The sequence below is a fragment of the Acomys russatus genome, chromosome 13, assembly GCF_903995435.1.
Source record: "Acomys russatus chromosome 13, mAcoRus1.1, whole genome shotgun sequence".
NCBI lineage: Eukaryota > Metazoa > Chordata > Mammalia > Rodentia > Muridae > Acomys > Acomys russatus.
In genome coordinates this window covers 65010204-65025689 of record NC_067149.1, presented here as the reverse complement: position 1 = coordinate 65025689, position 15486 = coordinate 65010204, and the positions used below count along the sequence as shown (strand labels likewise).

Genomic DNA, 15486 nt, shown 5'->3' with positions numbered 1-15486 from the left:
TGCCATGGAGAGGCAGACATTTGGTAGAACCGGCCTTCCGCTGGGAGTCAGCCCCAGGCCTCCATTGTGTGCACTTTAAAATAGACCGGGCTTGTTTATCTTCCAGTTGAAATTTACTGCACTGTTCTAGCTAATCGCAAGAAAAACAGCCCCTGAAGCAAAACTCATTCTGTACTCGTTGTATTCTCTGAACTACCTAAGCTAATGGAAGAGTAAATATTTATATGCCATTATTTTTTTTAAAGAGATTTTGAAAAGTAACCACATACACTCATGTCCTTCAGTGAGCCAGACAAGCCTGCAAGGGATGGTGACTTCCTTTGTATCAAGCCAGTGGAGGGTTATGTTAGTACAAAACGCCAACGACTAATTAAGTCATCTATTGCCGTCTCCTACCCTGTGTGGCACATGGGAGTAAGCACAGACTTTGGCACTGTATAGACTTCTTGTGCCAGGCTAATTTCTTTCGATTCCAGATTCCTTTTCATTTATAAAATAGGAATAAAAACATGTACCTGATGGGTGTGTCACTAAAACAACAATAAGAACAACATAATTACCCTAGTTTGCTATTCCAGCTTGATTCGTTGCTGTGACAAAAAAAAAAAAAAAAAAAAAAAAAAAAAAAAAAAAATATATATATATATATATATATATATATATATATATATATATATATATATATATATCCTGTCAAAAGGCAACTTAGGAAAGAAAGAGGCTTGTTTCTGCTTACAATTACAGATTATCACTTTTCAGGGTGGGAAGTTGAGGCAGGAACTTTAAACAACTAGTCACATTACACTCACTATCAAGAGCAGAGAGAAGTACACGCATAGAGAGAGGCTCACTCTCTTGTGTACAGTTTACTTTCTCTACTCTTACACATTTCAGGACACCTGCCTAAGGACTGGTGCTGCCCACAGTGGCATAGGACTTGCCACATCAATTGCTCATAGGCATGCCATGGGATTAGCCAGTATAGACAATCCCTTATTGTGACCCTCTTCCCAGGTGATTCTGGGTAGTGCCAAACTGACAGGTAAGCTAGGTGGATGACTTGGTTCCCCAAACAGAGACATATTTTTTTAAAGACAACAACCAGAAGGCGGAAATGATAAAGAAAATTTGATGGAGTCAAAACAAAGGCTCCGAAGTTCAAGACTGGTTTTAAAATAGATTAATATGGATTGACACAGTCTTAGTCTGTGTCTTTCAGTCACTGTGATTTCTCACTTGTTGACAAAGACTCTTCACCAGTGTTAGTGAACAGAGAGAGAGAGAGAGAGATCATTGGCTAATAGGATACAGTTATGTTATGCAAAAATTTGAAAGAAGCATTAGTTGATGAAAAGAACAAATAGGCCATCTTTCCGGTGGTTGTGAGAATTAGAAAAATAAAGACAGAGTTATGTAGGAATTACAGACAAGTGAAAGTTCAGTAAATTGTTGCATAAAGTCTGTAACAAAACTGGGCATTATTACCAAACTCTATCTAGAACACTATTCTTTACTTTAAGCTTCTGCTTGTTTTCTTCTCTTAAAGATCTCATTTTCCCCCTAAGGGGAAATATCATATCTGGACAATAAAACTAATTTTCAGAATTGCAAGGAAGCAGTGAGTGACAGCAGTTGCCCATGAGTTTTTTTCTTAACTTGGAGATCAGGCGTGACATCTAGGGGTAAGTCCATTTGCTTTGGCCTTGAGGTGCCTGACTCTGACTTCTGCCCCTAGCACTTCCCAGGGACAGGTTCACAGACAAGTGTAGGACAAGAATCTTCATGTAAACCATATGTTCAGTTCTTAGAGCCAAAACAAGATATTAGTGCTTGAGACTGCCAAGAAAGAGGAGGGCAGGGCGAGCTAGAAATAAGCAGCCAAGCTCAGAGTGGCTCCGTCTTACCCCAAATTTAATCCCCACAATAAAATCTACCTGGGCATAAAAGACTTCACTTTACCTAAGCTAAAGAAGAGTTACATTGTTAATGGGAAGGGCAGAGTCTGCCCTTCACTCCGCAACTTCTGGTCCACTGGTTGAACATTGGATGGAATACATTTGTTACTTTACCTCATCTTTGCATTTTGTAATATCATCCGGCTTCAGCAATTCACTAGCCCACTTTCATGAGCAGAATCACCCCTCAAAACACTAATGCAGAGGCAGGAGAGATGGCGCAGCTGTTGAGAACACTGGCTGCTCTTCTAGTGGACATGGGTTCAATCCCCAGCATCCAAATATCTGCTTGTAAGTATCTGCAAGTCTGGTTCTAGGGAGTTCGATGAGCTCCTCTGGCCTCCTCAGGTACCAGACATTCGTGTGGTACCCAGACATACGCATAGGCAAGCAAGTTTACTTAAAGCCAGATGCTGTCGTTCAGGAGCATATGCCACAGTGGGTTGTTGAATAAATCAAGCAGATGAACTCTAGAGGGAACTAGCCTCTGCTCCACTTGGCTTCACTACTGTGGGCGTCTGTGGATGGGTCCTCACCACTGTGTCCACAACTTCAGCCTCACGTGACTGGGTTTTCTGTGAGGAAAAAAAATGAACCCTGAAATCAGGACACTGGAGATGAGGGGTATAAGTTGTTCTCAGCCCCACATCTAGACGCACTCTGTCTTGTGAATCCTCTGAGGGTGGATAAAAAGTAAGGAAAGCCTTTATTTGGCTCAAAAAGCCTGCATTGATCTCATCTGCACTGTCCACGCAGCCCTTCCCAAGCCTGTCATTATCCACAGTGTCCAGGAAATGAAGAGCAATGTCTGCTCTGAGTGGAGATTCACCAAGTTCTCGGAACACACATACAAGGAACAGGGTGGAAAGGGGCCGTGCCATTGGGCAGAAGTTAGTCAGGCAACTTTTCTGGAAGCCTCTAAGGGGACTGGAAGCCTTCATGCAGAAAGAAGAAAGCTATGCCCCCTCCATTTCCACTTCTTACCTACTTCTTGATTTTAGAGCTCCCCACACCCCACTGCTGTTGGCAGAAAATCCCCATGAGAAGGAAGAGAAAGAAACCAGAGCAGATCGCGTTTGTTGAATTGGGAAAGATCCTTGGGCACCATCCAGCTTTAAATTTTTGTCTAGTAAACTCTTGGTGCTTGCTTCTTTCTCCATTTGTGTTGAATATTCATGTTCAGAAAATCCTGAGGCTGAGGAGATGGGTCAATAGATAACGTGTCATCACACAGGTCTGAGGAGCCGAGTTTGGATCCTAGAACCCGAGATGTGAGGGCCACCAGTCAACCCAGCACTGGGGAGGCAGAGAAGGGGTTCCCAGGCAAGCTAATTAGACTAGATGAGTTAGCTGGCTGTGGAGGACTGTGCCTCAGTAAATGCACATACAGAGAGAGAGAGAAAAAGAGAGACAGAGACAGAGACACAGAGAGAAGAAGGAGGAGGAGGAGGAGGAAGAAGAGGAAGAAGAAGAAGAAGAAGAAGAAGAAGAAGAAGAAGAAGAAGAAGAAGAAGAAGAAGAAACAGAAATAGTTAAGACCATCCAAGTTATCATCTTTCCTTGGTCCTAGGGTTTCCATGTGGAAGAGTTTGTCTTGCCCACCACATTGACTTCCTATTTGCTTAGACTTGGGGAGGCATGATAATGGCTTTAGCACATCAAAAAGGGATGAACTTAAGGGATAGAATAACTTGACTGGCAGGCAGGCCAGCAGCAAGGCTGGGGCCACCCTGCTTGCCTTGGCAGTGGAAGGAACTGTTTTCCTATCAGTACTGAGTGAAGTGGCCAGGGTTCTGTGTCTGTCCCCAGGGCCTGGCCTTTGAACACAGCTCACATTCTCCCTGCATCCGTCCATATTAAACAATTCCAGTTCTCTGGCATGGCTGTTTCCATTTGCAAAGCTTGTGTAAGTCTATCTACAGGCTGTGCTTCCAAGGCTTTGTCGTGCTGTGCGGTGGAAGGCTAAACGAAAATTCACATCGAGAAGCCAACACAAACAAACAACACAAAAAGTCAGTAGGCATGCCATGCGGAAGTGAAAAACGGCTGGTTAGTCTGTCCTCAGCCTGTTTGGTGAAACAGCAGGCGTCTTTCTGCGTCCAACTCCCCAGTAGACAGGCCTCCAATCACACTGTAATTTGAGTCGCTAATATCATTTTCCTGTTCCCAAGTGCTAGTTTTCAGTTGCTGCTGACTCTGTTTTACAGGTACTTACAGTTTTCACTGTAACCCGAATGCAGATGGTTATCACGGGCTCACTGAAATCGGACCAGAGGCTTCTCTCTGGGCAATGGGAACGAACCAGCATAGGCTTCCCTTCCAGGATCAGTGGTTTACCCCATCAGCAGAGACTAGAGTTCAGGGCTGCCCGAGGAGCCAGCTCCGTTGGTAAAGTTTTAGAAACACAGGCCCTGAGTTCAGCCTCTGCTCCCGGGAACACACATAGCAAACAAGGCAGGCATGGTAGAGTGCAGTCATTTTCCCAGCCCTGCAGAGCGGGAGACAAGCATCTCTCTGGGCCTCTCTAGCCAGCCAGCCTGGCCTACTCGGTGATTTCCAGAGCCTGTCTTAAAACGCATTTGGACAGAGCCTGAGCGCGAGTGCCTGAGGTTGACCTCGGACTTCCATACGCACACGCATACATCTGCATGCACATGTGCGCATGCGCACCAAACCCCTCCTCACACACCCCCGCCCCCCTCTCTCTCTCACACACATACACACACTTATAACTTGGCACTACGTAAATGACTGGCATGGTTGGGCTCTCCCTTGAGAATGGGTACTTTATGCACTTAAGGTTATTTCTTAAATGGAATGTCCATTCCAATGTGTCATTGTGAGAGATATCTGTCACCAAATGGGTTGGTTAGGACGTATTAGGTCTTAGAAGTAAGTCTGCTAGTCCAGTCCTGATCTCTAAGTTTCTTCTGTCCTATGAACTGTTTAGGCCATTTTCTTTCCTTTCCTTTTCTTTTCTTTTAACTTATTACCTTTAAACTATTTTTCTAGTCACAAGTATTTTGTGGAAGTAAAACCCTAGGGTTCATGTTCATCTATAATCTACCATGTGTGCTCTGTTTAATTTCACACAGGATGTGGAAAACCGGGAGCTGAAGTGAACTTCTAATACTTGCTCAAATTCACTTTTCTATTTCACTTTTGTGTCTAAAAGGAATCATTTGAAACTTTGCAGATCATATTAAAATTCTAATTACATGCTCTACAAAGTTTCTAATTCTTTGGAAAATATGTTGTTTTTATGTTTTAAATTTTCATACATATATATGTGTGTGTTCTTACCTTCATTCATTGAATATAAACATACAGACTTAGATGTATGCATGTATTTCTGTGTAAAATTTAAGAACTGCAAATGAGAGAAAACATGGCATTTGCCTTTCTGAGACAGGCTGGAGGTGCCTAACATTGCAGCTGACTGTGAAGATAGCATTACTTTGATTTCTTTTATGGGTGAAAACCCCACTGAGAGAATGCATTATTTTTTTTTTTTTTAATAAAAGATGAGTTTGGCTGGTACCTTATTCTGTACAAAGCACTTGACCTTCCAGATGCATTTGTTGTCAGCCCCCTTGCTTGTGATAAGTCAGATGGTCACAAGGACCCCAGCTAATGGAACTCTGATTCTAGTGAAAGCAGAGCGACCATGAGCATTTGAATAGATAGATGAATCTGAGAGCACTAAGAAAGAAGGTCTCTCCCAGGTGGGGGCACCCAAATTGACCCTTCACTGATGAGAAGGGGCCAGGGACAACACAGGAAGGAACCTCAGTTGCTATCTGAGAAGGCGGAATCTAAAACTCAGAGGGTAGCGATAGGAGGCCCAGTAATCCACTGGGGTTAGAATTTATTATATATAAATGTATTATTTATTAATTATATTATATATATACACAATTGGGAGGCATTGATCATTCTAGATAGGAATTATATGAGATCATATATAATTTCAAAGGAGTATATAAACAAATATATTTGAGGCTTTTCTTCGCAAAGGAACCAACTGTCAGGAACAGAAACTAGAAGTTAAATCACCTTAGCCAAACCCTTTTGTACACACTCACAGATGTTTCTCAGGAGCTGGGTTCTGGTGTCTTTAATTCAATTAAGTACATCTTGCTGGAACTTTCCTTTTGGTCCACATTACTTTATCAAGCATATCCTTGAACCTTTTTGTCAATCTTTTTATTTTATTATTTTATTTTAAAACAAAAATTATATATGTGTATGTGTGTGTGCATGTACATACACGTGAGTGAAAGTGCCTATAGAGGCCAGAAGAGGCCCTAATAACCCCTGGAGCTAGTGTTATGAGTGGTTGGAGCCACCATGTGGATGTTGGGAATTGAACTTGGGTCCTCTACAACAGCAGCAAGTGCTCTTAGCTCCAGGCCCTGTGTGAATCTTTTTAGAAGAGATGTTATGTAAACTGTGAACATACCACACATCGCGTTGAAACTATGAAGTTTACATAGAGAGCTTAGGGAGGAAGATCCTACAACTATAAATGTTTTCAAAGCACTTGGGGACTTTTCAGCATTTACAAACCATAAAAGAAGAGTCTAGACTGGGTGGGCTCTGCACCCATGCAGTTATCGCCTCAAGCAACAGGGGAAAGAAAGGACTGACTGACTGGTGAGCTGTTAACAATGGCTACATCAGAAGTGGCAAGCAAAGAATTTATTGCTCAGGGATATTTATTGCTTTAGTGGGCTAACTCTACATGATTTTTTAAAATTCCTTTGCAACTGTTATGGGATTTGATGTGGAATTTTATCTTCATGATGCACACAGGGTTTTAAAGCTTGCTTCAAACATCTGAGAAATTATTCTGAAGTAAAACCATCCCAATTTCTGGTGTGGAAACATAATTATGACCTCGTTCCTTTTAATGCTTCTGTGAATTAGGTATAACTTCTAGTTTTCACAAAGGAATTTAGACTCAATGGCATCTAAATTAGTTGTCTGTGCTCACTAGCTACTCCAGGAAAAGCCAGCGTTTGAACAGATGGCAAGGCTGGACTCATGGTGGGCACTGCAGCAGTGGGATGTTCGTGACTGATACACACAGGAAGCTACTGGAATCACTTCCTTCTTTGATTTTAGAACATTTATGATGATGATGATGATGATGATGATGATGATGATGATGATAACGATGTCTTGTCATTTAGCTGGGCGTGGTGGTGCAAGCCTGTAATCCCAACACTCAGAAAGACAGAAGCAGGCAGATCTCTGTGAGTTCAAGGCCAGCCTAGTCTACAAAGTGAGTCCAGGACAGCCAGGGCTACAAAGAGAAACTCTGTCTAAAAAAAACAAGCCCAAACAAAACCAACCAACCAACCAACCAACAGAAAATTTTGTTATTCGGTGGTGAGGTGTTTTTAGAGGGTTTGGAGTTTTCTCTAGCTAGAGACAGAGTTCACCAGTCGGCTGTGACTTAAGACAACATCTGGAAGTCTCCCTGTTTCTAGGACAAGTAACACAAGGGCACAGTTAAGCAGAAAGCTCCCTTGCACAGTTGGGGAATGGGATTAGAAGGGCTGTGAGGAAATGGGAAGATGTCTTTCAGCTGACTCCAAGACTGGCCTTTGTGAGGTTTTTGTTTTGGTTTGGTTTGGTTTGATTTTGTTTGGTTGTGCTTTGTTCTGTTTTTAAGTTTCGCACAAGGGTTTATCATTGAGTCATGGAAAATCCTGGCACTTTAAGACATGCCTATAATGCTTGTTACTTATAAGCAAATGCAGAACTTTCCCTCATCTACATGATCTACACATCTCATGTCCCAGACCTGAACACAGGTGACAAAATGCTCAACTTCCTATTTCAACAAGCACCAGAAGCTCATTTCTGCAAGGGCTTCATCACAACATAGAGGGTCCATAGAAACCTCAACGCAAGCGTTCATGAAGTCTAAGCTATGAAATAGCTGCTTGTCTGTCAAGACCATGCATATAGAAAGATGGGACAGTAAATCTGCTCCTGGTTGTAAGAGCAACTGGAGCTTCTCTTCAGGGAGTGCATATCTTCCCTCAAGTCCAGCCTCTTCACATCTCCCTTACCCCACCTCTGATGAATCATTCATGAGAAGCTTGACCGGATGTTCACTGACTGCTCGCTCTCTCTAAGTTAATTGACGTCTTTGGTTTAATGGTTTGGGACTCTTCAGGTCTTTTAACTTGTTTCTCCTCTTTTACAGGACTACTTGGGAGCTTGCATTGTCCTCACAGCATCCATTGCATCCATTAGCGGATCTTCCAATTCTGGACTAGTGGGCTTGGGTCTCCTGTATGCCCTCACGGTGGGTATGGGTGGGAATAGCTTTCTCTCCGTGCATTGCGGGAGGTGGGGGGAACGTCCTTTAGCAATTATCAACTCTTTTTCATAGACACTAATGAAATGTGACATTTGTAGCAAGATGTAATTTACATATAATAGCACATTTGAGCCTAATGTTTTAGGGCATCTTAATTTCTCTCCTTTTGTTTTTTATTTTAAGGATTTTATTTATTTGATTGTTACTTATGTGTATTTGTGTGTGTGTGTGTGTGTGTGTGTGTGTGTGTATGCCTGTGCATGTGTGCATACATGGATGCAGGTGTTCACAGAGGCCAGAAGAGGGTGTGAGATCCTCTAAAGCTGGAGCCACAGGCAGTTGAGAACTACCCAACGTGAATGCTGTGGGTCAAATTCCAGTCCTCTGCATTACACATTCTTAACTGCTGCGCCATCTCTCTAGCTGTGTCTTTTCTCTTTGGGGGTGTATGTGTGTGAGCAGGCATATGTATGTATGTATGTGTGTGTACATGTGCCTGTGGAGATCACATATTGATGATGAGCATCTTTCCTTTATCACTGTTTTGTTTTTGGTTTTTGGTTTGTTTTATTTTATCTTGTTTTTTGAGAAATGGCCTTTCAGTGAACCTAGGGCTTACTGATCAAGTTGGCCGGACCAGCTGGCTGCCAGTCCCTGGGAATCCTCGTGCCTCTGCCTCTCTAAGTGCTGGACTCACAGACTTACACTGCGATGCCCAGCTCTTTACGTGGGCACGGAGGGTCCAAACCCAGGTCTCCATGCTTGTATGACACTCTCTTTGCGGGCGGAAGCATCTCCGAGCCTCTTAGAGTCCTTTCTGCTGTTGATAGCCAGTCTCTAACGCCCTCCCAAATCCCATAGGCATCCTGTTCATTTGCAGTCCCTCTCTTCCACTGTTTACATTGCCACTGGAGAACTTATAACTGAGGTTATAAATGAGACTAACAAGCATCTGAGTAGATTCACTTCTCGACTGTGTAGAGGAATCAGAGAGAGCAGTACATGAAGGAGAGACACGGGAGACCTTTGAAGAGGACAGCCCTTCTATACTGATGTCTCGTGATGCTCTTCCTGGTGTCTGCTAGCCTGCGGTACTTATGAACAGAACCATATGATGGACGCTGTCTAGGTCATTCTGTCCCCAGATGTTGCTTTGATTGTGAGAATTGTTTGCTTATTTTAAATGTAAACATTCTTGTCACCTGACACAGATAACCAACTATCTGAATTGGGTTGTGAGGAACTTGGCTGACCTGGAGGTCCAGATGGGAGCAGTGAAGAAAGTGAACAGTTTCCTGACTATGGAATCTGAGAACTATGAAGGCACCATGGGTACCGTGAATCTGGCTGCTCCTGGCACCTTGCATTTGCTTTGCTTTGCTGCTTTAATACCAAGAAAATCCCTTCTCATCTTGATTGACTCTTACTCTTCCTTTATTTCCTTATTTTTATATATTTATTTGTGTATTTATGTATGGAGTTTAGGGTTATGAAACATGTTCTGTCTATGCAGGCCAGGCTGGCTTTTAAATTGAGATTCTGCTGCCTCAGCCTCCTTGGTGCTGGGGGTACGTGTGAACATCCCACACCCACTCTCGTATTGATATTGCTTGATATTGGCAGCTGAGACTAAGCAAAAATTTAGTCTTGGGCACAGTAGACTCAAGTAGACATTATTCAATATTATTTAGGGAGAATTGTAAGTGACAAGTTTTATCGCAGTGTATTCTTCCATCTAGCTTTATTAACTTAATTGTTAATAAGTTAATTATTAACTTAATTAACTTGAAACAACGAAACAAGGTTCTCAATTCTATAAGGATAACACTGCCAGGAAAGTTGATGATAGACCAAGTATGATCTTCATTTGGTGAAAATCTCAATCAAAATACATTTCTTTGCCTAAGTCCTTTAGTGGCTTTCTAGCTGGAGAGTACATGGTCTCTGTTATTGATGAGGCTACTATGTGAACTTTCACCACCTGTCCAGTCCTTACCTAGACACAGTAACAGGATAAAATTTTCCTTCCACCTTTGTTCTTCTTTTACACATATTTGAAATCAACCTCCTGAGATTCATCTCAAGTACTGCTCCTACTTCAAGTCCCCCTGGATGACCCAAGTCTCCACCCTCTGTGCTCCCAAAGTGTTTTGCGTTTACCTCCCCAGTGTCTGTCCACCTAGAACTGCAGAGGCTGACTTCTTGTCCGCCTCCCAGGGCAGGCAAGCTGTCTTCCATCTTCAGATAACTAATGATCTCACACAAGCTTCAGATGTTTGAGGGTCCACTGACATGCGAACCATTCACAAAAGAACTATCTTAGCTTGAGTAGCACTGAATGTGGGATGCTGAAGAGACAAGATGATGTTAATGCCCATCCCCACGTCCCAGGCTAAACTTGTAGCACAAGAGAAAGACAGGAAAGTCAGTCAGAGAGGATAAACTAGCAAAGGGAAGGGGTCATCAAGAGTGGGAGGGAGCTAGGAGACGGTAAGTCAAGGTGAAGAGTGGTCACTAAATGTTGTGTGTCTGCATGCGGTTTTCAAAAATTGAACTTAAAGGAAAGAGAATAACTAAAAACTTTTAAAATTCTCAATTAACATTGTTTACTTTGAATGTGATTTAATTCAAGAAAGAAACTACCCTAGCTTGATTGAACATTATAATGAATTTATGGAAAAAAATTGTGTGTGTGTGTGTTTCTTCACTTGTGTTTTAGCTACTGTTCGTCTATTCTACTTCCCCCAGATCCTTCTCAAGTCCCAGAACATTGGCCACAAGAAGGCGAGATCAAGATTCATGATCTATGTGTCAGATATGAAAACAACCTGAAGCCCGTTCTGAAACACGTCAAGGCGTACATCAAGCCTGGGCAGAAGGTATGGACTCACCGCCATCTAATTGGTTGTCTGCATCTATCTCTTGTGGGGCCCCCATCACCACATGAGTGGGCCGTCACCACGTCAGCGCCCACTGTGGATGCCCAGGCTTACATCCTGCATATGCTGTGGGGAAAACCATCTGCGTGAAAGAGAAGGGGAGAGAGGATCTGAGCAGGACACCACATACCCTAAGTTATTCTGCCCTTCATTAGCTTCCCATAAAAACAAAAAAGTCAACAGACACACTGTTTAAAGTGTTGTTTTCTGCATCAGGTCTGTACCAGCTGTTTCCTTGGTGACTTTTGCCTCCATTCTAAACCTACTCTGAAAGTGATGTCTTTTAAATTTGTTTTATAACAAAGATTAAGTGGGGGAAAGTGGACTTGCTATTATAAACCCAGCTCTGCTCAGTTAAACTGGACAATTACATAAAGGTCCTACTAATTCATTAACTGAAATAAAGCCACGCGTGGAAAACCACAGAGCCACACAAAAATAAGAATCAGAATAGCATCATTCAGGGTCTACTGGGGACTTCATTTTTATCAGAATTCATGAGATCTAAGCAGAAAATTGTAATGTAGTTGAGCAGATTTGTATGTTTTCCATGATATGATGACCAAGCTAAAAAATACCCTCTCTCCCCTCATGCCTTTGTCTGATCTTGGTTGTGCCTGCTTTTCTCAGGTGGGCATCTGTGGTCGAACTGGCAGTGGGAAGTCATCCTTGTCTCTGGCTTTCTTCAGAATGGTCGACATATTTGATGGTGAGTTGTTAACTAAAATTTTGTCAGCCAGGTGGCCTTTTACAGCTCAGCATGTAAAGGTGATTGCCACAAGACTAACAACCTGGACTCAATACTCAGGAACTACAGGGTGGAAGGAGAAAATTGGCTCCCACAGGTGGACCTCTGGCATCTCTATGCACCAGGGTGTGTGCACCTGCACTTGTATGTACCCCACACACACCCACACACACCCACACACACCCACACACTCCCACACACACACACACACACACACACACACACACTAAAGAAGAATTAAAATGTTTTAAAATAATAAAGCAAAATCAATCTATTTAATTCTGCAAGAATAAATCACATATATTTATCAGGACTTAGCGTCCTGCACATTGGTTGAGGCAGGAACCCCACGGATAACAAATGATGTACAGCTCGCAGAGTGACCATGGCCACCACATTGAACATCAGCAGATGGAGGTAAAATTGTGAGAGGAAAGGAAGGGGGGAAGGCTGCTTTGTTCTCCCTAGATTGAAAAGTTCTACTTTCTCTACTAAAGGAAAAAAATACACAGAGATAAATAATCTGCACTCATAATTTAGCTGTGTGACTTTGACAGTTGTGTTCTTAATAATACAGTTAATGTTGCTGAACATTTTGTATGTAGACAAAACTTGCTGTGAAATGATAAAACCATGTCTACAATATCCAGAAATATTTATTCATCTACAATAACAGCACAGATCATTTAATCTCTGTTTTAGAAAAATAAAGCCACATTATTTAGTTTATCAACTGGCTATAAACAGGCCAACACATAAGCCATCATGAATGAAAGGAGGTCCAGCAATAACCTTGACCTTTAGCCCCAGGAAATGATTCCCACTACTGTCTCTATTGACCATGGTGATAACTATAGTTCTTTGTATTTTTATCACACGTGACATCTTATATTATTTCATCTGAAAAACAACTCTGATAAAAGATTAGCTTGTGAGCAACAAAACGATTGTAGCTGGGCATGGTGGCAACTCACCTTTAATCTCAGAACTCAGGAGGCAGAGGCAGGTGAATGAATCTCTGTGAGTTAGAAGCCAGCGTGGTCTACCTAGTGAGCTCTGCAACAGCCAGAGACATGTAATAAAAGACTCTCTCTCTCTCTCTCTCTCTCTCTCTCTCTCTCTATCTCTCTCTCTCTCTCTCTATCTATCTGTCTATCTACACACACACACACACACACACACACACACACACAAATCTGATCCATAGAAATCAGAAACAGGAAGAGTAGAGTCAGTTGTGTAGTAAGCATCCACCACTAGATGGGTTAGTGACTTGTTCATTCCAGGATGGGCAAGGCCTTCAGCAGAGTTTGTGTCTCTGTCTCAGGGCAATTACACGCTCCAAAGACAACTGAGATGTAAGGAAACTGGCTATGACTGAGCTTATTCAGGTAACCTGATCCTCAGGCATCTAGAAAGATGATTTCAGCACCGCCCCCCGCCCAGACCATAACTAACTTGATGCCTTTTAAGTAGCAGGAGGCTAGTAATGTGCTAATAGACAATGTGTCATCCAGAAAGAAGCCACTTAGGAGCATCTTCCTCGCCTCTGCTTGAGGGAGCCCTGCTCAGTACTAAGGAGGTGGGCTGTATTTGCTCACAAGGAGCACCACCACCTTTGTGTACCAAAGGCAAGGAAATAAATCTCTGAGGTGAAGGGGACGTGGAGAGTGTGTGGTCCTGAAAAGTGCACACACAGTATGGGCGAATGAGTAAAATCAGATCTCAACTGAGATTTTGGTTTTCTACTCCTAAGGCTTTGTGTTATTCATTACAGCAGTGGGTGACAGGCCAAAGGCTTTGTCCTCAGAAAACAGAGACGTGTGGTGGTGCTAGACAATTAGAAAAATTAAATATGTCCAGGATGCCTGATTACAACAAATCCCACAAAGCAAAATAAAACAGGAAGGAAGGATAAAGGCATTCTAGAAGAAAGAGGACCCACAGGAGAAAAGTGATTTTGGCTTACACGGCTAAATACCGAATAATAACGGAACATTCCTTCAGGAAAAAAATATATCAGAAAGACAAATCTCAGCAGAAATGTACACTTTGTTAGAGACAGATGTTTCCGATACTTAAACAGTAAGCTTTGTACTCTGTATTTCAACCCAGGACTTGGGAAAAAAATATTTTATTAATTCATTCCTTGGTGGAATTGGAGATTGAGCCCAGGGCCTCATGCCGAGGGAAGCGAGAGAGAGGAGGGAACACCAGTTCTAATTCTTATTATGAATAAAAATTTCTCATGAGTTTTGCAACATGTCTGTGGCACTTGTTTCTCCATAACAGGGAAGATAGTCATTGATGGGATCGACATTTCCAAACTGCCGCTGCACACGCTGCGCTCTCGGCTCTCTATCATCCTTCAGGACCCAATCCTCTTCAGTGGCTCCATCAGGTGAGCGGAAGAGTCTGAGGACTCCAGCAAGGTGATCAGATTGAGTGTTGCTGCCCACCACTGGAGAGGGAGCCCCTAGCATTGGTGTGTTAACACAGACATGAGCTTTGAGTGCTCTCTTTCTGTTTGGTTCTATAAGGCCCACAGTGACGGGCAATGTTTCTGAAGTGCCTCCCCCACCCCACCCCAGACACCTGCCGGGTTCCTGTGTGTCCGTCCTGAGCTCCGCAGGCGATGTGGACCCTTTCCATCACCTCCCTGCCTTTGACAAATTTTACTCTCCTCTCACATCATAGGACAAAGTGGCTCCAGTGGTCTCTGTCTGTGGTTTGTGGTTTCCTATAAATCAGTAAAAACTATAATATAACTGGAGACATTGACTTTCCCAGTAGTTGCTTTCAATATACTGTCTGATTAAATCCTCAGAAAATGCTTTTGGGGACATATTATCCCCATGTTACAAAAGATTATTTTGAAACTCAGAGCTGTTGTGGCTTTCCTAAAGTTGTATTACAAGTAAGTGCTGGACTTACCATTCCAGCGGCAACCGTCTGCATCCAAGGTCTGCCTAGACTTACTCTACCGGCTCATTGCGGGAAGGGGTTATGTGTGTGGCTTTTTCATTTGTTTGGTTTTGGTTTTGCCTCTCTCTCTCTCTCTCTCTCTCTCTCTCTCTCTCTCTCTCTCTCTCTTTCTCTCTCTCTCTCTGTGTGTGTGTGTGTGTTGTGTGTCTGTCTCTGTCTCTGTATCTCTGTCTGTCTCTCTCTCTGTGTGTCTGTCTGTGTCGCTCTCTGTCTCTGTCTCTCTCTCTGCTTGTCTGTCTCTTTGTCTGTCTCTCTCGCTGTCTCTCTCTCCGTCTCTCTCTGTGTTTCTGTCTCTATATCTCTGTCTGTCTGTCTCTGTCTCTCTGTGTCTCTCTCTGTCTCTGTCTCTCTTTCTGTGTCTCTCTCTGTCTCTGTCTCTCCATCTCTCTCTCTGTCTCTCTGTCTTTCTCTCTGTCTCTCTCTGTCTCTGTCTCTCTCTGTGTCTCTGTCTCTGTCTCTCTCTGTCTCTCTGTCTCTCTCTCTCTCTTTCTTTAATTAAAAGTTCTAGTGGTCCAACCTCAG

General features: G+C 42.9%; 1 protein-coding gene across 1 annotated transcript in view; it reads left to right on the top strand.

Annotated features, from left to right (window-relative positions):
* Positions 1-15486, top strand: part of Abcc9 (ATP binding cassette subfamily C member 9) — a 100445-nt gene that overhangs the window by 76045 nt on the left and 8914 nt on the right. The window contains exons 30-34 of the mRNA XM_051155545.1: positions 8176-8277; positions 9504-9624; positions 11041-11171; positions 11862-11940; positions 14272-14380. Coding sequence (XP_051011502.1) covers positions 8176-8277; positions 9504-9624; positions 11041-11171; positions 11862-11940; positions 14272-14380 — 542 coding nt within the window. The remainder of the gene's footprint in view (positions 1-8175; positions 8278-9503; positions 9625-11040; positions 11172-11861; positions 11941-14271; positions 14381-15486) is intronic.